The sequence below is a fragment of the Mobula birostris genome, chromosome 8 (genome assembly GCF_030028105.1).
Source record: "Mobula birostris isolate sMobBir1 chromosome 8, sMobBir1.hap1, whole genome shotgun sequence".
In the NCBI taxonomy this organism is placed as follows: Eukaryota; Metazoa; Chordata; class Chondrichthyes; order Myliobatiformes; family Myliobatidae; genus Mobula; species Mobula birostris.
Genome location: NC_092377.1, coordinates 137,730,742 through 137,757,594, shown reverse-complemented (window position 1 = coordinate 137,757,594; position 26,853 = coordinate 137,730,742). Strand labels below are relative to the sequence as shown.

The 26,853-nt window shown below is 44.6% G+C and overlaps 1 protein-coding gene across 1 annotated transcript in view; it reads left to right on the top strand.

The window, feature by feature from the left end:
* LOC140201776 (SH2 domain-containing protein 6-like) overlaps positions 1–26,853 on the top strand; it is a 59,102-nt gene that overhangs the window by 12,010 nt on the left and 20,239 nt on the right. Inside the window, exons 3-8 of the mRNA XM_072266423.1 lie at positions 731–768; positions 5,211–5,313; positions 22,020–22,081; positions 22,167–22,209; positions 25,792–25,864; positions 26,155–26,185. Of these exons, the coding sequence (XP_072122524.1) occupies positions 731–768; positions 5,211–5,313; positions 22,020–22,081; positions 22,167–22,209; positions 25,792–25,864; positions 26,155–26,185 (350 nt within the window). The remainder of the gene's footprint in view (positions 1–730; positions 769–5,210; positions 5,314–22,019; positions 22,082–22,166; positions 22,210–25,791; positions 25,865–26,154; positions 26,186–26,853) is intronic.

Here is a 26,853-nt window from a genome sequence, read left to right as displayed (position 1 = left end):
AAATTTAAACTCCCCAGCCATTGTACAGGGATTTGTTCTTGCATTGTTGGATCGCTAGTGCGGATTACTAGTCAGCAACATACTCTTGGATCTGGTGACACTGACCCGGAGTTTCTTCGGAAGTCGAGAGTGAGGCCTAAAACTTGGCGGTTATGGCTGTTCTATTAAGTGTTGCAAGAACAAAGAAAAGACAAAGGGGTAGTGGTCATCCCCTCTTCAGAAGAAGCAACATTCCAGTGATAACAATTAACCCATTAAGTAGCCTATTAAGTAGTGTGACACCTGCTGCAGAAAATCTGAGTGGCTTTGAGAAAATACAGCTATGAACAGTTATACTGTAGTACAATTACTATAACATTCACTGAACAATTATATGGTGATTATATAAAAATTATAAGCAAGCATAGGAAAGCTAAACTGCAAGGTAAGTGCTTGTAGAATTAAAATCATACACCCTAATCTAACAATACTTATATAAATTGACAGACGGAATCAAATGTAAATTGTTACGACAGATTTGTGCAAAGAATGACAAAGAGATTGGACCTTTCAAAGGCAACATCTTGGGGCTTTTAATCTGATCTACCGCTGTATGTTATCAATATTGAAATTCTCATGGATGGAACCAGTTTCTCAGTAATATAAATGCTGCTGTTGAATGGCTTACTGTCAATTCTCAGCTCTTTTTCATTTTTACTTTAATTTTTAACATATTGCATTTTGATAATAGACCAACAAGTGGAAAGAACTTTGTCTGACAATGAGTTGGTAAGTATTTTGTTTTAAGTATATGCTTATGTTTATAGTTCCTTGAAAAATGCAAAACTATACTTTATCAAAAGGAATCTGTTATAATTATTTCATTGCTTCCTTTTGTGTCAAGTTCCAAAACTTCCCTCTACCCAATCCACCAACCAACTTTATGTAACTTTTTATCATCAGAGAAAGAAAAAAAATTTACACTGTGCCTACACAGCTTCAAGACATTTAATGTTTTTGATATGCTTTAACCCAACAGATATTGGAATAACAGGGGTGAGAGCACAAACACTGTCATCCTGTGAGAATATCAGGGTTGGGGGACCTATTCCTGAAAACAACAGATTCTGCAAATGCTGGAAATCCAGAGCAAAACACACAAAATGCTGGAGAAACTCAGCACGTCAGGCAGCATCTAGAGAGGAGAATAAACAGCCAAAGTTTAGGGCTGAGACCCTTCATCAGGACTGGAAAGGAAGGGGGCAGTAGCCAGAATAAGGAGGCGGGGGGGGGAGGGGAAAGAGGATATCTGGCAGGCAATAGGTGAGACCAGGTGAGGGGGAAAGTGGGTGGGTGAAGAGGGGGAAATGAAGTGAGAAGTTGGAAGGCGTTAGGCGGAAGAAATAGAGGGCTGCAGAAGAAGGAATAATTTCTGAATTACTGTGACAGCCTTTGCAGATATAATTCATATTTTAGCAAGCTAATCATGCATGAATTTGGAATGGATTTTTCAGCAGGTGTCAAACATTACAACAGTGCACAGAACTGGTCACCACTTTCATACAGAAAGCATGATGTCCAAGCACCAGCCAGAGCCCTGTGCTGAGTTTAACTTTCTGGAATGTGCCAATGGTACTGGGTTCCCATTCATAATGGTCTTACCACTGGCTGGCTATGATAATATATTCATTGCTCTTCAAATGGCAGTACAGTGCTTAAGATTCACTCACCTTCATCTTCTTCACCTCAATTTTGGGAACAGTCGTGAGCCAAAATAATTTGTAATAAAATTGGACTCCATTGCATTCCTTGATAATCAAACCAGATTTCCTGGAAGGCTTCCTAATGCACCAAGCATTTTGTTATGAATTCCCATTAGCCTATTTCGGTCCATTCCTCACTCAAATTCCTCAACTGCGCTCTCTTTAGCAGAAGTTCTGTGTTTGCCCCCATTATTGGAAGGTTCTATTGCAACGGATCAGAACGTTGGTGAGGCAGCATCTGGTGTACTGTGTACAGCTTTTGTTCTAGGAAAGATATCATTAAGCTCGGCCTCCTCTCCACTGGTGAGACTTGACGCGGATTGGTGTCGCGCTTTGCCAAACACCTTTGCTCCATCGTTGCAACGTGCAGGATATCCTTGTGGCTACACGTTTCAACTCAACTTCCAACCCCATTCCAACATGTCAGTCCATGGCCTCCACTACTGCCACAATGAGCCAAATCAGGCTGGAGGAGCATCACCTCATATTCTGTTTGGGTAGCCTCCAACTGGGAGGCAAGAACACCAATTTTGCTAACTTCTGGCAATTTCCTCCCCCTCCAACTTCACTCATTTTCCATTTCCCATTCTGGATCCCCTCTCACCCCTCCTCAGTTTGCATAAACCCACAGGATTTTGTTTTTAGAGCTTTAGACCATTCTGTTCAGCCTGCCTAAACTGCTGAAGGTATTTTATTGACTGTGAAAGGCCCATTGGGCCTGTCTGTTGGTGCAGTAAGTAGTGGACATTGTGGAATAGCCCAGCATACCAGTCACTGCTAAATATCAGTCTCTTTCTCATGCTTCATTTGCATGACAAAAATTTGAATCTGTTTATAAATTCTTTGCAGTAGAAGGAAGGGATAAGACAAATAGAAGTTATCCAGTGTGCTGCTGCGGTTGCATGACAGACTACATAAAGACGCTGGGCGGATACAGAGAATAAGAAAATTCTCAGCAGCACCCACTCATGCAGTTGAGACAATGCTATCTACACATAGTGCCCACTTTATTGGGTACCTCCTGTATGTTCATGGCCTTCTGCTGCTGTAGCCTGTCCAGGTCAATGTTCAATATGTTGGGCACTCATGGATGATTTTCTGTCCACCCTGTTGTAATGCATGGATTCTTGAGTTACTGTCAGATTGAACCAGTTTGGCCATTCTCCTTTGACCTCTTGCATTAACGGGGAATTTTTGCTCATTTGGTTTTTTTTTGAGTTATCGTGCCATTCTCTGTAAACGTGTGCATGATAATCCCAGGAAATCAGCAGTTTCTGAGATACTCAAATCACCCCATCTGGCACCAAGAATCATTCCATGGGCAAAATCACTTAGATCACATTTCCACCCCATCCTGATGGTTGGTCTGAATGACAACTGAACCTCTTGACCAAGTCTGCATGCTTTAATACATTGAGTTGCTGCCACATGATTGGCTGATTAGACATTTGCATTAACGAGCAGGTGGACAGGTGGTGCTAATAAAGTGGCCACTGAGTGTGAATAACTGCACTGCCACAAATGCAGAGCCTTACCTCCGACAGGACAGGGAATGCTGTCTGCTAAAGCAAGTTTCTTTCCACTGTTAGCAGAGGCAAAGTAAAGACTCAAAAAAAACAAAGTTCTATAGATTTTAGAAAACCAAAAATACTCGAAACAGCAAATTTTCTGAAGGGAGAAATATGGGTAAAATTTTGACCTTCTGAAATATGCCAACGGCACTGGGTTCTCATCCATAACGATCTTTCTATTGGCTGGCTCTGAGATTATATTCATTGCCCTTCAAATGGCAGCGTGGTGTTTAAGATTAAGTCACCTTTATCTGTTTGACCTCAATTTTGGGAACAGTCGTGAGCCAAAATAGTTTGTAATAAAATTGTATTTACTTCCTGTTGATGGTAGCACAAAGACAAGAAAATCTGCAGATGCTGGCAATCCAAAACACAAGATAATCTGCAGATGCTGGGGTCAAAGCAACACTCACAACATGCTGGAGGAACTCAGCAGGTTGGGCAGCATCCGTGGAAAAAGATCGGTCGACGTTTCGGGCCGGAACCCTTTGTCAGGACGAAGGGTTCTGGCCCGAAACGTCGACTGATCTTTTTCCATGGATACTGCCCGACCTGCTGAATTCCTCCAGCGTGTTGTGAGTGTTGTTGGCAATCCAAGCCACACACACAAAGTGCTGGAGGAACTCAGCAGGCCAGGCAGCATCTACAGAGGATAAACAGTCGACGTTTCAGGCTGAGACCCTCCATCAGGACTGGAGAAGGGTCTCAGCCCAAAACGTTGTCTCTTTACTCTTTCCCATTGATTCTGCCTAGCCTGCTGAGCTCCTGTTGATCATAAGTGTTTCCCAGCTTACTTTGGCTAAAGTGCAAAAGGGTAGAAGAATAAAAATGTTGAGGCAGAAATGGATTTAGATTTGCCAATTAGAGAAGATAAGTTGTAATGGATATGTAGAAGTAGCTTTTTTTTGTAATTTATTTTTTATTGAATTTCATCATCAAACAAACATTTCCATAAGATGTATTTCAGATACTGTACATCTATATCATATAATCATATTTGTCACAAATCTCCACATAATATTTATCTGAAGTACTGTATGCACTTATAGAAGGGAGAGGAAAGAAAGAACAATCGAAAGAAGAAAGCTATGTACAGAGTAGAGAGTGATCTTGTTTTACAACATGTTCATTGACTTGTGAGAATAAGATCAGGCCTATGAGGTGTTATGTAGTTAAACCATTTTTTCCAGCATGAATAAAATTGTTCCAACTTATGATTAACAGATGCTGTTATCTTCTCCATTTTGTAAATGTCCATTGTAATTTCCATCCATACATTTAAAGTTGGGCTCTCCTGTGATAACCATTTCCTGGTAAGGGTCTTTTTACCAGCCACCAGCAGTAGATTCGTTAAATATTTATCTTTTTTCAGCCATTCTTGAGGTATATACCCAAAATATATGGTCTTACTCTCAAAGGGAATTTCACATTAAAAAATGTCTTGTATCCCACTCCAACAGTCTTTGATAACGGGGCATTCCCAGAAAATATGATAATGGTTTGCATTTTGATTTCCACAATTTCTCTAGCAAACAAGGGGGTTACTATCATAATGGGATTTCTGAGAGGGTGTAATAAAATATCTTATCAAGCTTTTTGCTGATTAACAGTTTATAAAATAGAAGCCGTGATGTTTCTATGTCACCTAGCTTCCAGGTGACCTGACAAGAACTGCTCCAATGCCAATTCCACTGCAGATGAAGGGGCGGTTCAGATCTTGGCTGGTACTCTGTGTACTGCCGAGGGAATGCTGCACTGTTGGGACTGCCTGCCTTTCTGATGAGATGCCAAACTGAGAAGCCTTTGGCTTTTCTGAGTGGTAAACGTTCAAGGACTGCAGTTGTGATAAGATGATGGGGAGAAAACTTAACAGGGATCCTGTTGTACTTCATTTCAGACTTACGGATCTGAGGACGGAGATACCTATGAGCCGCCTCCAACTGAAAGGCCCAAGATAAGTCCAGTGACAATCAAACCTATTGGTAATAATGTTTATGTAGGTAAGGACTTGAATCTTTCAATGTTTAAGCATTAGTATTTCAATTGCTCCTTTCCTTACGGGGGTAAAATTTCTAAGGTGTTGCGAGAAATTCTGGTCAAGAAATTTGGAAGTAATGTGATGAATCTTAAGTCTGAAACACGGTCAATTAGGCTTAAAAATGTTAACATCCCACTCAATCCAAATACCTGGTTCTTGCCGTTAAAATAACCTACAGAACACCAATCAGGAGTTGTTTGGAATACTCTCCACTTACAGCCTCAACACTTCTTCGGAAGGTAAACACCATCCCCGACAACTCAGTGGGTCAGGCAGCATCTATGGAGGCAGAAGGATGGGCGACATTTCAACTTGAGACCCCTCACCACATCGGGACAAAGAGGGAATTGGGGGTTAGCCCGTAGAGAGAGGAGAGGGGGATGTGAAGTAGGAGCTGGCAGATATATGTGAGGAGAGAGACAATGGGCCTGTGGAGCCAGGTTGGGAAGATGGAGGGATGGGGCTGGGAGCAGCTGATGGGTGATAGGTGGAGAGAGGTGAGAGAAAAATGGGGGCAGAGGGAGCTGGGTGGTGGGGGGATAGAGGCAGAGTCTGGAAGATGGTCAGTGGAAGGGACTGCAGATGTGGAATGTGATAAGTGAAACCAGGTGAAATGGGGCAATGATGGGCCAATGGAACCAGTGGTGGAGGGGGACCAGACTGGGTAATGGTGGCTGGAGAAAGAGATGGGGTGGATATAGAAACTGTGTGGACCAGAAGAAGGGTGAAAGAATCACAAGGGGCATTGGTCCCCTGTAATCGGCAAATTCAATTTTCGTACGACTGGGTTATGGACTAACTAGGCAAATAATGAGGTGCTGTCTCTCTAGTTGTGCTTAGCCTCACTCAAGCAGTGGAGAGGCCTGGGGACAGACAGGTCAGTGTGGGAATGGGAACAGGAGTGTGGAGAGGCCTGGGGACAGATAGATCAGTGTGGGAATGGGAATGGGAACAGAATTGTAGAGAGGCCTGGGGACAGACAGGTCAGTGTGGGAATGGGAACAGGATTGTAGAGAGGCCTGAGGACAGACAGGTCAGTGTGGGAATGGGAACAGGAAATGTGGAGAGGCTGGAAGACAGCTAGATCAGTGTGGGAATGGGAACAGGAGTGTGGAGAGGACTGGGGACAGATAGATCAGTGTGGGAATGGGAACAGGAGTGTGGAGAGGACTGGGGACAGATAGATCAGTGTGGGAATGGGAACAGGAGTGTGGACAGGCTGGAGGACAGATAGATCAGTGTGGGAATGGGAACAGGAATGTGGAGAGGACTGGGGACAGATAGATCAGTGTGGGAATGGGAACAGGAGTGTGGACAGGCTGGAGGACAGATAGATCAGTGTGGGAATGGGAACAGGAATGTGGAGAGGACTGGGGACAGATAGATCAGTGTGGGAATGGGAACAGGAGTGTGGACAGACTGGAGGACAGATAGATCAGTGTGGGAATGGGAACAGGAATGTGAAGAGGCCTGGGGACAGATAGATCAGTGTGGGAATGGGAACAGGAGTGTGGAGAGGCCTGGAGACAGATAGATCAGTGTGGAATGGGAACAGGAGTGTGGAGAGGCCTGGGGACAGAGAGATCAGTGTGGGAATGGGAACAGGAGTGTGGAGAGGCCTGGGGACAGATAGATCAGTGTGGGAATGGGAACAGGAGTGTGGAGAGGCCTGGGGACGGACAGATCATTGTGGGAATGGGGACAGGAGTTGAAATAACACGCAGTGGGCAGTTGGTACCAATAATCATCGTCCTTCGCTAGCCTACCTGCCTTCAAGGACATATAAACAGAAAGGTACGGGAAAAGGGCCAGTAACATCACTGAGTATCTCACCCTCCCTGCTCATGGACTGTTTGTCCCACTCCCATCAAGCAGGAGGCTAGGTAGCACCCACAACAGGACCACCAGACTCAGAAACAGCTACTCTGCCCAGGCAGTAAGGCTGATCAACACCTCCACCCACTAACCCACCCATCCACACCCCCACCACCACCACTTTATCATTTCCTGTCAGAGTCACCTGATAAACAGAGACTATAGAACCTAGTGTCACTTTATGGACACACAATCAATCTATGTATATAAGTTACCTTATGTATTAATATTAATTATGTTTCTTTATTATTATTTTGTTCTTTCTCTTATTGCATTTTTTTGTGCTGCATTAGATTGGGAGTAAAAATTATTTCATTCTCCTTTACACTTGTGTACTGGAAATCACTTTAAGCAATCCTGAATCTTACTTACCAGGTTCTGGCATCTGCAGTCTCTTGTGGCTCCACTTCTCACTGTCCAGCCTTTATCCCTCGACTCGCCTTCCCGTCCCCCACTGGAGTCAACCTGCCCAACACCCCTCCTCATCTGGTTCCACCTATCACCTGCCAGACCCTGCCTCACTCTACCTGCCTCACCTCTGTGTACTGGCTGTGTCGGCACTACCAGTGCCGGCCCGAATCATCGACTACCATTCTGCCTCCACAGATGCAGCCTGACCCGCTGTGCTCTTCCTGCAGTTTATTTTTTGCTCCAGCTCGCCCGCAGCACCCGCAGCCCTCTTGTGCCACAGTCGAGGACAAAGCTGCCCACTGAACTGGTACCAAAATATCCATTGCTTCCACCACAGGCAATGTTGTGATTGCAAGGTGTACCACTTACTGATTCGCAATCTGGTTATTAATACTGATGTATGCTGTGAAATTTGTTATTTTGTGGCACCGGTACATTACAAGGTATAAAAAATTTCTACAAGTTACAATAAGAAAAATTCCTAGTGCAAAAGAGAAATATTGAGGTAGTAGTGTTCATAGGTTCATGGACTGCTCATACATTTGATGGCAGAGGGAAGAAGTTGTTCCTATAACATTGAGTTTGGGTCTTCGGGCTTCTGTGCCTCCTCCCTGATGATAGTACTGATAAGAGGGCATTTTCTGGGTGGCGAGAGTCCTTAATGATGAATGTCATCTTGTTATGGCTCAGCCTTTTGAAGATGTCCTCGGCGGTGGGGAGGGTTGTACCTGTGATGGAGCTGGCTAAGTCCGGAACCATCTGCAGCCTCTTTCATTGTGTGCAGTGAAGCCTCTCCACCAGGCAGTGAAGCAACCCGTGCGAATGTTCACCACAGTATATCTGTAGAGACTTGCTGGAGCCTTTGGTGACGTACCAAATCTCCTCAACCTCCCGTACCTAATAAAGTGGCTACTGCATGTATGTTTCATGGTTTTCTGTTGCTGTGGCCCAACCACTTCACAGTTCGATGTGTTGTGCGTTCAGGGATGCTCTTCTGCACACCACTGTTGTAACAGGTGGTTACTTGAATTACTGTCACCTTGAACTGGTCTGGTCATTCTCCTCTGACTTTTCTCATTAAGAAGGTGCTTTTGCCTCCCCCTTCCTTTCGGAGATGGATGGCTGATATGATCTCAGTCATACAGATGGAGAAACTTAGGTTCTTGAGAACCAATTCAATTGAAGCATTTTCGGCTATCTGGGATCCATTTCTTGCCTACCCGGACGAGGCCGGGGGCGGATGAGCAGTTTCCCCCCAGCTGATTTCTCATGGCCCTCATTTGAGATTTAATGTTTAGTATTTTTGAGCACTTTGTACAATAGGCATCCCTCTAATGTTATGTCGCTTTCTTTTTTTTTTGCTTATTTCATTTTTATACATGTCAGAGCTGGTACTTTCTTGTTGATTTCATTGGTTTTTGAAAATCTTGAAAATAAAGTATTAAAACAAAAAGAAGGTGCTTTTGCCCAAAGAGCTGCTGCTCACTGGATGTTTTTTGTTTCTTTGCACCATTCTCTGTAAACTGTAGAGACTGTTGTGTATGAAAATCCCAGGAGATCAGCAGTTTCTGAGATAGTCAACCTCCCCCCCCTCCACCCGCCCCCACCGTCTGGCACCAACAATTATTCCACAGTCAAAATCACTTAGATCACATTTCTTCCCCGTTCTGATGTTTGCTCTGAATAACAACTGAACCTCTTGGCCATGTCAGCAAGCTTTTACACATTGAGTTGCTGCCACATGATTGGCTGATTAGATACAGTATTTGCATTAACCAGCAGGTATATAGGTGTACCTAAAAAAGTGGCCTCTGAGTGTACTAATGACCAATTCTTGATGAAGGGTCTCCGCCAGAAACATCGACTGTTTATTGCCCTCCATCAATGCTGCCTGACCTGCTGAGTTCCAGCATTTTGTGTGTGTTGCTCTAGATTTCCAACACTTGCAGAATCTCTTGCGTTCCGAATGATGTATAGCTGCTGGCATGCCTTCTTCGTGGTAACGCCAATATCCTGGGCCCAGGACTGGGTCTCTGAGGTGCTGACACCCAGGAATTAGAAGCTGCTCACCCTTTCCAATGAGGCCCTTCAACGAGGAGTGGCGTGTTTTCTTCAAACTTCCCCTTCCTGAAGGCCACAGTCGATTCCTTGGTCCTGCTGACATTCAAATACGGTAACTCAGGTGGGCTACGCTAACAGCACCCCGACAAGCCATGAGATTTTCCACAGACAAAGTCAAGGACATCTGGTGCAAGAAAAAACTTTGCACCTACAGATTTCTCTCCAGTCCTCACTTGGGGTACATCATTTGAAATCCAGTCCTCACTTGGGGTAGATCAGTCTAAATCCAGGCACCAACCCCAACCTTCCCCTTGGCAGCTTCTGTGGGAATCTTCTCCAGGACTGCAGTGGATTAAGGAGCGGCTCACAGCACCACCATCTGAGGCAATAAATGGCGATCTTTCATGTGATACCCACATCCCCGAGGAAGACTGAGCTCTTAAAGAAAAAGTACCAGCTGCTATGGACTATATTCCGGAGATGGGTCTTGTGAAAACTGTCATAAAATCCCCATTTCTGTTTTGTAATCGTCTATAGTTCAGCAAGTTCCAGTTGCTATCTATAGTGGGCGCCTTGAGTTTTATTGCTTGTTATCGATAAGTGTGCAGAGAAATGGTCTGCAAAACGTTTGCGAACAGTTAACGGTGCTTAGCACAAATCACACTGGTTAATGATTCAAATTTAAATCTCACCCCAGGTAAAGATTAACCAAACTGCATCTGTTTCCCACGTGTACTATCATATTTATATCAAAATAAACAACTCACCCGTAGCTTAATTGACAAAGGTTAGTGAACCACGAGATCAGAAATGGAGGTACTTGCCCTTCCTGCTGCCAACATTGAGCACATCTGATGTCAACCAAGGCAGGAGCCAGAGAAAATCAACAAAGGTTTCAGTTCCTTATCACTGTTCAGTGACACCTGCAAGATAGCAGGGTAAAGATAAAATTATGCTGGGTGATATGGTCAAGTAACAGCTGGTGTTCTTTCAAAATAATTCGAACGTTTATTTTTGGGACATCATGCCTCTGGCAAAGCTGAGATTAATTCATTTCATCCCACGTCACATTCTGGAAAATCACTTCAGTTAGTCCAAAGTGGGTAACAAAGTGATCTCTGACTGAGTGAAATAAGTCTTGTTTCACAAAGACCAGTCTTGAGCACGCCACCATTGCCCAAACCCATGACTGAACTACAAATGAATCTCCCGAAGGTGCTTAAGATAATTCAAAACATGACTTTGCTTTTCTGGACACTTTGGATTCCCGAGAGCTCAGTAACTCGGCGTTTGCTGACCAGAGGGTCACCGTACATGGCAGGGTCAGTGCATGGACGATTATCCGCATGCTTCCATTTTATTTTATCAACACGGAATTACAAAACGTGCTTTTTGATTTGATGGCGGGGGAACCTAAGACCAGAGGACACAGCCTGAGAATAGAGGGGTGTCCTTTTAGAACGGAGATGAAGAGGGACTCTCTTTAACCAGAGAGTGGTGAATCTGTAGAATTTGTTGGCACAGATGAAGGTCAAGTCCTTGGGTGTGTTTAAGACAGAGATTGGTAGGTGCTCGATTGGTCAGGGCATGAAGGGATACGGGGCAAAGGCATGAGATTGGGGCTGAGAGGGAAAATGGATCAGCCGTGGTGAAATGGCGGAGCAGACTCGATGGGCCGAATGGCTCCTATATCTTATGGTCTTATGGACTGGCATCAAAAGTTCATGGGCCCAAGTGCTTAGCCCTGATCTATTTGCCAACTTGAAGTGTAAATCTGCCTGCACATGGCCTATATCCTTCTGTTCCATCGGTTCATATGTCTGAGTAACGGCACTGTGTTGTATCTGCATCTCCTGGAGGTGGATTTCAGGCATCACTCAGTCTTGGCGTAAAAAAAACTTCCTTCATAAACCTTAAGCATAACAAATTCTGCAGTGGGGACAGTGGCACAGTAGCGTAGTGGTTAGCACAATGCTTTTCAGGACCGGTGACCCCGGTTCAATTCCCACCACTGCCTGTAAGGGACTTGGTCATTTTGTCAACAGCAGTGGGAACTGGCCCATCCTCAAGGACCTTCTTCCCACCTATCCCCTCGTAGTTAATAGCAGGATCGTCTTCACCTTGCTTGGCAAACGTTCCCTCGTACATTCCAGACACACATGCCCAACGTACTCCGTCCTTTCCCTGTATGGATGTTGTCAAAGCGTCATTAACCTGAGAACCTCTCTGGCAGAGAAAGCTAACTTACCTTGTACGGGTGTAATTGAATTGTATTGCAAAGTGTGCATACCTGCTGACTATCAAACTACGCCCCCCCCCCCCAACCCCCAGTCCCATCACTCGGTAACTTGTACATTGCTCTTACTCACTAGGGTCACAGAAGCAGGAAAATATTCAGTAAAGTTATTTCCGCTGTGCAGATTGTACAGAATGCCGCAGTGCAGAATCTACAGTCAGTTAAGTGTCAATGGAAGGAACGTAAACAAACGGGAGAGTTCATTTGGCACTGGACTTTCTTCACGCACTCTTGCTGGTTTTAGTAGTCCCAAAGGCTCTTGGTGATTAGTCCCATGCCCGCCAGTAGCTAGCTCTCTTTTATCACATCCTCCGTGCTGTGCCTGCCCCCAGGCTAAACGGCACAATGACGCCTGAGCTGGTTCTCTCCCATTCCGTGCACACACACACTCCAAGTCACTGAATACCAATTGGCAGCAACCCCAGCAGCTGGCTCTTATCCTGTTTCTGTACCAATGGGGGGTGAGGACAGACACAGCATCCCGAACGAGTGCTCTATCTGAGAATGACTAACACAGGACTGTGATAATATTATTGTGTCTTTAATGTGATAAATTGTCGCTGGACAACTCACAGGCGTGTCAGCGAAGAAGCATGGTCATCGGGAACTTGATGAGACAATGGGATTGGGGTACAGGATGCTGGAGCCCAGCTGTGACCAACCCCTCCCACACAACCCCCCAAAAGACACACACACAGCCCCCAACACAGAAACACACAGACATGACACATGACTCCCCAACACACACACACAGCTCCCAACACAGAAACACAGACACATGACTCCCCAACACACACACACACACACACACACACACACACACACACACACACACACACATGTACATAGTTATAAACAGCCACAGGCGCACGTACACACACACACACACACACACACACACACACACACACACACACACACACACACACACACACACACACACACGAGTTTGCATCACTAGTCCAGTCTTTTTGTTTGGTGGTACAAAACACAAGGAACAATCAGGATCCAGGCAACACACATCAAAATTGCTGGTGAACGCAGCAGGCCAGGCAGCATCTTTAGGAAGAGGTACAGTCGACGTTTCAGGCTGAGACCCTTCATCAGGACTAACTGAAGGAAGAGCTAATAAGAGATTTGAAAGTGGGAGGGGGAGGGGGAGATCCAAAATGATAGAAGAAGACAGGAGGGGGAGGGATGGAGCCAAGAGCTGGACAGGTGATTGGCAAAGGGAATATGAGAGGATCATGGGACAGGAGGCCCAGGGAGAAGGAAAAGGGGGAGGGGGGAAACCCAGAGGATGGACAAGGGGTATAGTCAGAGGGATAGAGGGAGAAAAAGGAGAATGAGAGAAAGAATGTAGCTGAAGAATCCAAGGGCATTCAGCAGGCAAGATATTGACCGAAATTCAGTATTCTGTTGCTCACACTATAACCCCTACCAAACACAACAATGACCATGGAATTGGAATTGGTGTTGGTCTATTATGGTCTCATGTGAAAAGCTTGTCTCGTATACTGTTCATATTTCAGTGCACTGAAATATTACATGGCAATTACCACCACAGACTGCAGAGGGAAGTGCAACAACTACAGAGAAAGTACAGTGCAATATTTGTGCAATGAAGTACTGTGCAATAACTAGACAATAGAGTACAGATCCTAACAAGTCACACTCTGAGGCCAAGAGACCACCTTACTGTATGAGGGAAACATTTGAGAACAATTCACACACTTTTCACCAAGAACTTATTGAGTGCAAAATCCTCTGCTCTCCTTTCACAATGCTTCTCTCACTACACTTCTGCAAACTCCAAACTTATGGCCCATCTTCTCCCCTCCTCTCACCTACCTGTGTCTTCCTGTACTCCAACTGTATCTCAGCTGATGATACATTAGTTCCTGTAAGCTTCGAGTTTTTGTATCTTCCTTTTGCAGGTTGAGAACAATAAACTCAATGGTAAGGCTACCTGAGTGCGTGATGTAGGCACCAATCCCCATGTTGGACAGGTCTTTTAAAGTACTTATTGATAAATCTAGGCAAAAGTTGCTGACGCATGACCACCTGGAAGGTGCAAAGGGGTAGATCACTCAAGAAATAGTGAGTAACTTGCCATTGATTATAGGAGAAGGCCAGAATGAGATGGGTGATGGCAGTCCCGGGAAAGGTGCAGGAATCCTTTGGAGGTGACTTTGGTTATTTTATTGGGAGTTAGTTTACTACTGTCACACGTACTGAGATACAGTGAAGAGCTTTGTTTTCATGCCATCCAGTCAGATCATTCCAAACAGGAGTACGAAAGGTGAAAACAACAAGGCAGAATATAGAGCTACTCTTGCAGGGAAAAGTGCAGTGCGGGCAGGCAACTAAAGTGCAAGGGACCATGTGAGATGGATTGGAAAATCAAAAGTTCATCTTTATCAAACATGATAAAGTAACCAGTACAACCATTCCCTTCCGTAAAATCTGTTGGGAATGTTGTCAAAAGATCAGGACACGGTCTGCTACTCGCACAATAAAAGTCAAGTCTTGTACTTCCCCGGTCTACACTTCCAATTAGCCAAAATTTACCTCAGATCTGTGAGCAATTTCCATTCTATCTGATCTTCTTTTGTCTGACATGACAGAGGAGATGAGATTGGGTATTAAATATACAAGCTGGCAGTGTCTGAATAGAGGTATGGTAGAGATAGCAGGAAAAAACGAATTTGCCTTTCAAGTGGGAGCATCCCAAGTAAAAAAGGCAAAATCCTTTCTCTTAAGTGCAGATTATATACATAATAAGGTAGTACTAATGGGAGATTTTAACTCATGAAGATGGCAGAGTTTGCAATAATACCAAGGGGCAGAAAACGCTGGTGGGAGTTGTGTACAGGCCACCTAACAGTAGTAGTGAGGTCGGAGATGGTATTAAACAGGAAATTAGAAATGTGTGCAATAAAGGAACAGCAGTTATAATGGGTGACTTCAATCTACATGTAGATCGGGTGAACCAAATTGTTAAAGGTGCTGAGGAAGAGGATTTCTTGGAATGTATGCGGGATGGTTTTTTGAACCAACATGTCGAGGAACCAACTAGAGAGCAGGCTATTCTAGACTGGGTTTTGAGCAATGAGGAAGGGTTAATTAGCAATCTTGTCGTGAGAGGCCCCTTGGGTAAGAGTGACCATAATATGGTGGAATTCCTCATTAAGATGGAGAGTGACATAGTTAATTCAGAAACAAAGGTTCTGAACTTAAAGAGGGGTAACTTTGAAGGTATGAGACGTGAATTAGCTGAGATAGACTGGCAAATGACACTTAAAGGATTGACGGTGGATATGCAATGGCAAGCATTTAAAGGTTGCATGGATGAACTACAACAATTGTTCATCCCAGTTTGGCAAAAGAATAAATCAAGGAAGGTAGTGCACCCGTGGCTGACAAGAGAAATTAGGGATAGTATCAATTCCAAAGAAGAAGCATACAAATTAGCCAGAAAAAGTGGCTCACCTGAGGACTGGGAGAAATTCAGAGTTCAGCAGAGGAGGACAAAGGGCTTAATTAGGAAGGGGAAAAAAGATTATGAAAGAAAACTGGCAGGGAACATAAAAACTGACTGTAAAAGCTTTTATAGATATGTAAAAAGGAAAAGACTGGTAAAGACAAATGTAGGTCCCCTACAGACAGAAACAGGTGAATTGATTATGGAGACCAAGGACATGGCAGACCAATTGAATAATTACTTTGGTTCTGTCTTCACTAAGGAGGACATAAATAATCTTCCAGAAATAGTAGGGGACAGAGGGTCCAGTGAGATGGAGGAACTGAGGGAAATACATGTTAGTAGGGAAGTGGTGTTAGGTAAATCGAAGGGATTAAAGGCAAATAAATCCCCAGGGCCAGATGGTCTGCTTAAGGAAGTAGCCCAAGAAATAGTGGATGCATTAGTGATAATTTTTCAAAACTCGTTAGATTCTGGACTAGTTCCTGAGGATTGGAGGGAGGCTAATGTAACCCCACTTTTTAAAAAAGGAGGGAGAGAGAAACCGGGGAATTATAGACCGGTTAGCCTAACGTCAGTGGTGGGGAAACTGCTGGAGTCAGTTATCAAAGATGTGATAACAGCACATTTGGAAAGCGGTGAAATCATCGGACAAAGTCAGCATGGATTTGTGAAAGGAAAATCATGTCTGACGAATCTCATGGAATTTTTTGAGGATGTAACTAGTAGAGTGGATAGGGGAGAACCAGTGGATGTGGTATATTTGGATTTTCAAAAGGCTTTTGACAAGGTCCCACACAGGAGATTAGTGTGCAAACTTAAAGCACACAGTATTGGGGGTAAGGTATTGATGTGGATAGAGAATTGGTTAGCAGACAGGAAGCAAAGAGTGGGAATAAACGGGACCTTTTCAGAATGGCAGGCAGTGACTAGTGGGGTACCGCAAGGCTCAGTGCTGGGACCCCAGTTGTTTACAATATATATTAATGACTTGGATGAGGGAATTAAATGCAGCATCTCCAAGTTTGCGGATGACACGAAGCTGGGCGGCAGTGTTAGCTGTGAGGAGGATGCTAAGAGGATGCAGAGTGACTTGGATAGGTTGGGTGAGTGGGCAAATTCATGGCAGATGCAATTTAATGTGGATAAATGTGAAGTTATCCACTTTGGTGGCAAAAATAGGAAAACAGATTATTATCTGAATGGTGGCCGATTAGGAAAAGGGGAGGTGCAACGAGACCTGGGTGTCATTATACACCAGTCATTGAAAGTGGGCATGCAGGTACAGCAGGCGGTGAAAAAGGCAAATGGTATGCTGGCATTTATAGCGAGAGAATTCGAGTACAGGAGCAGGGAGGTACTATTGCAGTTGTACAAGGCCTTGGTGAGACAACACCTGGAGTATTGTGTGCAGTTTTGGTCTGCTAATCTGAGGAAAGACATCCTTGCCATAGAGGGAGTACAAAGAAGGTTCACCAGATTGATTCCTGGGATGGCAGGACTTTCATATGAAGAAAGACTGGATGAACTGGGCTTGTACTCATTGGAATTTAGAAGATTGAGGGGGGATCTGATTGAAACGTATAAAATCCTAAAGGGATTGGACAGGCTAGATGCAGGAAGATTGTTCCCGATGTTGGGGAAGTCCAGAACGAGGGGTCACAGTTTGAGGATAAAGGGGAAGCCTTTTAGGACCGAGATTAGGAAAAACTTCTTCACACAGAGAGTGGTGAATCTGTGGAATTCTCTGCCACAGGAAACAGTTGAGGCCAGTTCATTGGCTATTTTTAAGAGGGAGTTAGATATGGCCTTTGTGGCTACGGGGATCAGGGGGTATGGAGGGAAGAGTTCTGAGTTGGATGATCAGCCATGATCATAATAAATGGCGGTGCAGGCTCGAAGGGCTGAATGGCCTACTCCTGCACCTATTTTCTATGTTTCTATGTTTCTATGAAATGTTGGTTATAATCGATACCTGTACCCAGCTGGAAGCCTGAGAAGAGTTTATTTGTCATGTAGGTCAGGAAAACACCAGACCTTTTTCCCTAATATTGACTGGACTAGCCATAGTGAAAATATGTCCAAGAAAGCTTCCTTGATCGATATATAGAGGGACCTACCAGAGAGGGTGCAACACTGGAGCACCTCCTGAGGAATGAGGTAGGGTAAGTAGTGGAGGTGTCTGTCATTGAGAACTTTGGGTCTAGTGACCATATCCTATTAGTTTTAAAAGAGTTATGGAGGAGGGTATCACTGGTTCTCTGTTTAAGGCCTTGAACTGGGGCAGAGCAAGTTTTGGGGATGTTAGGAGGGATCAAGCAGTGTGGTCGATTGGGTGAGATTGTTTGCAGGAAAAGGAGTCTGCCACGTGTGAGGACTTTAAAAGTATGATGTCAGGATTTCAGGGCCTGCACCTTCCTATTAGGTCGAAGGCAAGGCTGGTAGGTTTCGGGAACCCTGGCTGACTAAAGAGACATTGAGGCTCTTGTTTAGAAAAAGAGGGAAGGCATAAGCTGTTGTGTATAAGCTGTTGGGAACTAGTGAATCTCTGTTGCCTGCAAGAAATGTAGGAATGCACTAAAGAAAGGAATTAGGAGAACAAAAAGAAGATATGAGAAGAAGTTGGCAAGCAAAATGCCAAGAGATTCGATAGGTATATAAAAGTATCTAGGGAAAGATTAGATCTCCTTAAAGACCAGCATGTCTATGCATGTGTAACAAAGGAAATCTATGTGATTTCTAAAGTTTTTCTTAAGTTTTTACTGTGAAGAAAATGATGGAAGTTAAGGAAATGAGTGGCGTTGTCTTGGACCACATACAGAATAGCAGGGAGGAGATAATGGAGGCTTAAAATGCATTAAGGTGGATAGATCCCCATGCTCTGATCACCTGGCTGTACTTCTACTCCCTGAGTAGAGGCAGAGACTGAAGACTGCAGCACCACCGGTGAGGACCAAGAAGGTATGGACAAGGGAAGCACAGGAGTGCCTACAGGATTGCTTTGAATCGGTGGACTGAACTGTATTCAGGGATTCATCTTCAAACCTGGATGAGTATGCTGTAGTTGTTACTGACTTCATTAAAACCTGTGTAGATGAGTGTGTGCCTACAAAGACTTACTGTACATTCCCAAACCAAAAGCCGTGGAGGAACCAAGAGGTATGTTGTCTGCTGAAGACTAGATCTGCGGCATTCAAGTCTGGCGATCCAAGCCTGTATCAGAAAACTAGGTATGATTTGCGGAGGGCTATTTCAAGAGTGAAGAGACAATTTTGAACGAGGTTGGAGGAGACATTGGATGCACGGTAACTCTGGCAGGGTCTGCAAGACATTACCTGTACAAAGTAAAACCCAATAGCATGAATGGCAGTGATGCTTCACTACCAGATGAGCTCAATGCTTTCTATGCATGCTTTGAAAGACAGAAAGCAACTACAGCTGTGAAGATCCCTGCTGCACCTGATGACCCTGTGATCTCCGTCTCAGAGGCTGACGTTAGGCTGTCTTTAAAGAGAGTGAACCCTCGCAAGGTGGAAGGTCCCAATGGAGTACCTGGTAAGGCTCTGAAAAGCTGTGCCAACCAACTAGCAGGAGTATTCAAGGACATTTTCAACCTCTCACTACAATGGGTGGAAGTTCTCACTTGCTTCAAAAAGGCAACAATTATACCAGTACCTAAGAATAATAAAGTGAGCTGACTTAATGACTAACGCCTGGTAGCACTCACGTCAACAGTGATGAAACTCTTTGAGAGGTTGGTCGTGACTAGACTGAACTCCTGCCTCAGCAAGGACCTGGACCCATTGCAATTTGCCTATTGGCACAATAGATCAACGGCAGACACAATCTCAATGGCTCTCCAGACAGCTTTAGACCACCCGGACAACAAAAACACCTACGTCAGGATGCTGTTCATTGACTATAGCTCAGCATTTAATACCATCATTCCCACAATCCTGATTGAGAAGTTGCAGAACCTGGGCCTCTGTACCTCCCTCTGCAATTGGATCCTCGACTTCCTAACCGGAAGACCACAATCTGTGTGGATTGGTGATAACATATCCTCGTTGTTGACAATTAACACTGGTGCATCTCAGGGGTGTGTGCTTAGCCCACTGCTCTACTCTCTGTATACACATGACTGTGTGGCTAGGCATAGCTCAAATACCATCTATAAATTTGCTGACGATACAACCATTGTCGGTAGAATCTCAGACGGTGACGAGGGAGCATACAGGAGTGAGATATGCCAACTAGTGGAGTGGTGCCATAGCAACAACCTGGCACTCAACGTCAGTAAGATGAAAGAGCTGATTATGGACTTCAGGAAGGGTAAGATGAAGGAACGCATACTAATCCTCAGAGAGGGATCAGAAGTGGAGAGAGTGAGCAGTTTCAAGTTCCTGGGTGTCAAGGTCTCTGAGGATCTAACCTGGTCCCAACATATCTATGTAGTTATAAAGAAGGCAAGACAGCAGCTATACTTCATTAGGAGTTCGAAGAGATTTGGCATGTCAACAAATACACTCAAAAACTTCTATAGTTGTACTGTGGAGAGCATTCTGACAGACTGCATCACTGTCTGGTATGGAGGGGCTACTGCACAGGACCAAAAGAAGCTGCAGAAGGTTGTGAATCTAGTCAGCTCCATCTTGGGTACTAGCCTCCAAAGTACCCAGGACATCTTCAGGCAGTGATGTCTCAGAAAGGCAGTGTCCATTATTAAGGACTCACAGCCCCAGGGCATGCCCTTTTCTCACTGTTACCATCAGTAAGAGGTACAGAAGCCTGAAGGCACACACTCAGCGATTCAGGAACAGCTTCTTCCCCTTTGCCATCCATTTCCTAAATGGACATTGAATCTTTGGATACTATCTCACTGTTTTTTTAATATACAGTATTTCTGTTTTTGCACATTTTTAAAAATCTATTCAATATACATAATTGATTTACTTGTTTATTTATTATTATCTTTATTTATTTTATTTATTATTTTTTAAAATCTCTGCTATATTATGTATTGCACTGAGCTGCTGCTGCAAAGTTAACAAATTTCATGTCACATGCCGGTGATAGTAAACCTGATTCTGATTCTGGCCTGACCTGGTGCATTCTCAGACCTTGTGAGAAGCTAGAGAAAAAATTGCAGAGACCCTTGCAGAGATTTTTCCTCCATCTCTGGCCACAGGTGACGTTTTGAAGAGTGGTTAATGTGGTAAGAAAAGTAGGAAAAACAAGCAGGAAACTACAGGCCAGTAGTCTGATATAAGTAAACAACAGGAATTCTGCAGATGCTGGAAATTCAAGCAACACACATCAAAGTTGCTGGTGAACTCAGCAGGCCAGGCAGCATCTCTAGGAAGAGGATGCTTCGTCAGGACTAAGGGTCTCGGCCTGAAACATCGACTGCACCGCTTCCTAGAGATGCTGCCTGGCCTGCTGCGTTCACCAGCAACTTTGATGTGTGTTGTCTGATATAAGTGGTGGGTACATTGGTAGAACGAATTCTGAGATGGGACAGGACCTAACAACAGCTTCTTCCCACCCACCATCAGATTAGTGAAATGTTCATAAACATATGAACACTACCTTGTTATTCCTATTTTTTGCACTATTTATTTCTTTAATTTCTAACAATTTTATGTTTTCACACGGTCCTGGTGTAAGGATGTAAAGCTGGGGCCTTATAAGGCCTTGGTCAGGTTGCACTTGCGGCACTGTGAGCAGCTTTGGGCCCCATTTCTAAGAAAAGATGTGCTGGCATTGGAGAGCGTCTGGAGGAGGTTCATGCGAATGAAAGGGTTAACATGTGAGGAGCGTTTGCTGGCTCTATATTCACTGGAGTTTAGAAGAATGAGGGAGGATCTCATCGGAAGGTACTGAATATTGAAAGGCCTAGATAGAGTGGACGTGGAGAGGATGTTTCCTATAGTGGGGGAGTCTAAGACCAGAGGACACAGCCTCAGAACAGAGGGACATCCCCTTTGAGCGGAGGTGAGGAGGAATTTCTTTAGCCAGAGGGTTGGATTTCATTGCCACAGACGGCTGTGGAGGCCAAGTTGCTGGGTATATTTAAAGCGGAGGTTTTAGGTTCTTGACTAGTCAGGATGTCAAAGGTTACGGGGAGAGGGGCTGAGAGGGAAAATAAATCAGCCATGATGGAATGGAGGAGAAGACTCGATGGACCAGATGGCCTCATTCTGCTCTTATGGTGCAGCAAAACAACAAATTGGACGCCATCTAAGTCAGTGATAATAAATCAGATTCTGCAAGGTTGCTGAAATAAGAACAGTATCTTAGTTAAAGCATGGGTAAGCTCATCCTGGGGCCAAATATGACACACGGTCTCTGGACAGCCTGGTTCAGCATCCGCCTGTTGCCAAAGAGAAGGATGAAGGTGGTGCCCAAAGGCCGGAGTTTGCTGCGGGGATGAGGGATGTATCTAGTTTTCCCAGTATGTACAGTACCTGCTCAGGGAATTACAACCAGTACATCTAACATTCTCTGTTCTCTGATCCTGTGATGAACGACGTCTTTCAAGGTTCCACACCAGTGCCTCCTCCACCAAGCCAAACCCGGCCTCCGATGCCCATTCCCACAGAGGTACACAATATTTCCTGTAGTTTGACGTGATGGCCGAGCGGTGCGTTTGAGCTTATCGGTTACAGTGCGCTCTGCTTTTGCACAGGACGCTGACAGTGCTGAGTATCTGGAGTTTGACAACATAGAAGGTAAGTCCATTTCATTCCACTTGTGCACGCCGTTTTCTTACACAACTGGGCTTCAAGTCACATCACCCTTTCAAATTGTCTCCTCTTTAGAGTCATACAGCATGATAGCACAGAAACAGGCCCTTCAGCCCATCTAGTCCATTCCCAGCTGTTATTCTGCTTAGTCCCATTGACCTGCACCTGGACCAGACCCCTTCATACCCCTCTCATCCACGTACCTATCCAAATGTCTCTTAAATGTTGCAATCAAGCCTGCATCTGCCACGCTCTCTATCTCTCCCCCTCCCATAATATTCCTGCCATTCACCCATCTCTTTTTTATCTGTTCTCACTTTCAACCCGTTCTCCATTAGAAATTTCACATCCTGCTGACTGTTGATCGTCTTATTAATGTCAAAGATTGGAATAACAATCATTGATGCACTCTATAAAAATAGTTGGTTGCATACAGTATCTCCCAAGGGACCAAGCGCTTTCCGGTTGGGACTAAGGCTCTGAGGTTCGTGCGACTGACCCCAGACAGGAGACAATCGGGGTGGGGGAAGAGCACAGGAAGGAAAATGTGCATGTGTGAATTTACATTAGAATAAGTGCTTAGAACTTCCACTTCATAATGTGACTGCAATGGATTTTAGCTGGGGCAAAATGGGACTACAATCGGACACTTGTGGGGTGACACACCCGTGGTACAAGCGATGTGATCATGCATAGAATGATGTAATTCCCCATGCAGTTTTCCATTTGGAGCATCAAGGGCAAAACTAGGCTAGGTCGCCCCAGGAGTGATGATCGCAGGTGAGCCAGAATGACCCTTTCCAACTGTAGCATACTCCAGGCGAGGTGAGACATAAGTTCTAGATTGTTGCCTCCCCATCCCCTCCACTCCATCACCTTGAAACCCTGTAAGGCACTTCCCCAGCCTCTCAGCATCCTGTGACCTCACCCCAAGGCTCAGGTCCAACTCCATCGACCGTCCCATCTGCTCATGTTCTGACTCCTCTATGCAATGGCCCCTCTACCTCCTTGATTAACATTGTCCCCACTGGCTTCCTCCAAGCCTCCTCTGGCAGCCTCAGCCCTGCCCTCTGCTTTATCTTAACTATCACTCTCAGACCCGTCTTCTCGTCCTTGCTTTGGAGCCTCTCTGTACTAGTCCTGTCTCTTAGACTTTCTGTTGACTCCTGAATCCAGAATTGTTCCCAGGTGCCATATTTTCCACTATGGAATTTGAGCAGGGACTGAATGATTAAAGCTATTTCTAATCACTGTAGGACATAGAACAGCACAGCGCAAAAACTGGCCCTTTACCCTGTGATACACACAAAAAATGTTGGTGAATGCAGCAGGCCAGGCAGCATCTGTAGGAAGATTCAGGACGAAGGGTCTTGGCCCGAAACATCGACTGTACCTCTTCCTATAGATGCTGCCTGGCCTGCTGTGTTCACCAGCACTTCTTGTGTGTGGTGCTTGAATTTCCAGCATCTACAGGTTTCCTCCATTCTCTGCACATTCTACTCAGAGACTCCTAAATGCCTCTTTTACATTGGCCTCCACCTCTATCCCTGGCAGTGCATTCCAGGCACCCACCACTCTGTTCAGAAAGACTTGCCCCTCACATCTCCATTGAGCTCACACCTCTCACTTAAGTTCATGCTATCTAGTGTTAGACATTTTCACCCTGGAGAAAACAATACTGGCTGTATTGTTTATGCCTTTTATAATCTTATTAACCTCATCAGGTCTTCCTTTAGCCTCCACAGCTCCTGAGAAAACAAATGAGGTTTGTCCAACCAATCGCTTATAGCACCATCTTATCCAGGCAGCATCCTGGTAAATCGCTCCTACATCCTTTACAACGCCCCCACATCCTCCTAATGGAGTGACGAGAATTTAATGCAATACCTGTACTCCAGATGTGGCCTATTCAGAGTTTTGTAAAGCTGCAACACAACTTCCTGACGCTTGAACTCAGTTCCTCAACTAATAAAGATGAGTATGTTGCATGCCTTCTTTACCACTCAGTCAACCTGTGCAGGCATGTACAGGGAGTTCTGGACCTGAACTCCAAGGTCCCTCTGTACAGCAGCAGCATTAAGGGTCCTGCCATTAACAGTGTACTGGCCCTTTTACATTTGATCACCCAAAATGCAACACCTCATTCTTGGCCAGATTTAAACTTCATCTGCCAGTTCTCCTCTCATATCTGCAGCTCATCTATATTCCACTCTACCCCACCAATGTTTGTGCCATCTGCATTTTTATCAACACGCTTATCTACATTTTCATCCAGGTCATTTTAATATCTAACAGCAGAGGTCCCAGCACCGATCACTGTGGAACAACACCAGTCGCAGACCTCCAACCAGAATAAGTCCCACGACCTTCTACTTTCAATGGCTAAGCCAATTCTGAATCCAAATAGCCAAGTTAATATAGATAACATGCACCTTAACTTTTTGGATGAGCCTACCATGAAGGACCTTGACAAATGCCTCACTTGAAATACATGTTGATAACATCCAGACTTCTACCTTCATCAATTATGTTCATCACCTCCTTGAAAGACTCAATCAAGGTACTATGCCCCTCACAAAGCCATGCTGACTGCCTCTAATTAGGATATGGCTTTCCAAATATTCATAAATCCTAACCCCGCAAACCCCCCTCCCCAGTAGCTTCCCCAGCACTGACATAAGATTCGCTGGTCTATAGTTTCCAGGATTTGAGTATACTTAAAGCGGAGGTTAGTAAGTTTTTGATTAATCAGGGTGTCAAAGGTTAAGGGGAGAAGGCAGGAGAACACGGCCAAGTGGGATAATAAATCAGCCACGATGGAATGTTGGAACAGACTCAATGGCCGAATGGCCTAATAATCTTATAATTATCTCTATTCCCTTTCTTGAACAACAGAACAACATTAGCTGCTCACTAGTCCTCTGGGATTTTGCCTGTGACTAGAGAAGATATGATCAATGCCTCAGCAACCTCATCTCTTGCCTCTCTCAATAACCTGGCCCTGGGTACTTTAGGAAACCCAACACTGCCTCCTCCTTTATCTCAAAAAGCTCTAGCATATTAGCACCGATCTCACCATCCTACATGTGCTTCTCTTTGGCAAATGCAGATGGAAAGCACTCACATAGCACCCCCGCTCACATCCTCTGCCTCCAAGCACATGTTCCTTCATCTTATCTTTGAGTGGTCTTTCCTGCCACCATGCTCACTGGGTCCACCTATTTCTTGGTGAGAGTTGGGTTCGATTGTGATGCTGCCACTCCTGTGGTTAAATAGAAAGGCAGTGGCCAATATTGGAGGCTAAAGTGGAATGACAAGGCAGGCCCCAGCCCCTACGGTAAATCTCCACCAATGTCTCCTACCTAGACTTTGGAACTCTAATGTTAAAGGGTTTTGGGGAAGCAGAAAGGTACAGCACCAGTGGGAAGAAAAATCAGGTGGATTGGTAAATTCAATGCACTATATTAGTGAGTGGCAGAGTAACAACTCTTCCTGTCTGTGCTGACTGAAAAACTCTGTTTTGTCCTTCACATAGTCTACATTTCAGCTCTTCTTTCTTTCTCGCAGGGAAAGGAAGTAAACCTATATATGGTCCCAGATCACTGACAACTCCTCCACGGGGAGGAATTTTACCTCCAGTGTAAGTGAAGCTAATCTCCTTTGGTTCAAGACATGCCTGCCTTTACTCCTCTGTCCAATGGCAGTTCTGTGAGGTCCTCTCTCACCACATTTGCCACAACCCTCCCTCCCCCCCCCACACCCTATGCCTTCCTGCACTCTCTTCTTTAGCATGACCCTGGACATTTTCTCAGGATTCTTGTGATCATATTGGATTGAAGTATCCCTCTGTCCCTCTCCCTTTGCTTTCCAAGGATTGTGTTTCTCCTAGAGCATTAGGTCGTGAATTAATAAAACTGTATTATCTTTCAGGGGAACTCCTGCCGTTCCTGTCGGAAAATCAGTGAGTATGCAAAAAACAACTGAATGAAGAACGTAGCTCAGGTTACAGCGAAATGTAACGACAGCCCATGACCTCAAGAGTAAAGTTGCATCTAAGTGATGAATTAAGACTTTTGTTGAAATTTTGATGTTAACATTGGAAACAGCAGTTACCTTGCTGATGGATAAGGTCAAGTCAAATTTACTCTGTCTGTCTAGGTACCATATCTGATGCAGACTTTGGTGACCATGGTTTTCCATATATATCTATCCTTCGTTTTTTTCATGACTTCCATTTCCTCGATGTGCAGCCACCTGGCTATGCTTTTGGTGTACATAAGCCAAGGTTTTCCCCTAGGTTTGCTCCCCTCAATCTTTCCAGAGAGTATGAGTTTCTCTAGTTCATCTTTCCGCATGATGTGTCCTAGGAATCTGAGTTGTCTTTCTCTTATTGTCGGTATGAGTGATCGGACTGCTTGGGCTCTTCTGAGAGCTTCTTCATTTGATGTGTGTGTGGTCCATGGTATTTTTAACATTCTCCTGTAGAACCATAATTCAGCTGCTTCTAGTCTCTTTTCCGTTGCTGGGGAAATGGTCCAGCATTACCATGTGCATAAGGATGGTGAGATACAACTACAATAAAAGACATGCTTGCAGCAGCATCACGTGTGTGTAGGTATAGACAACCCT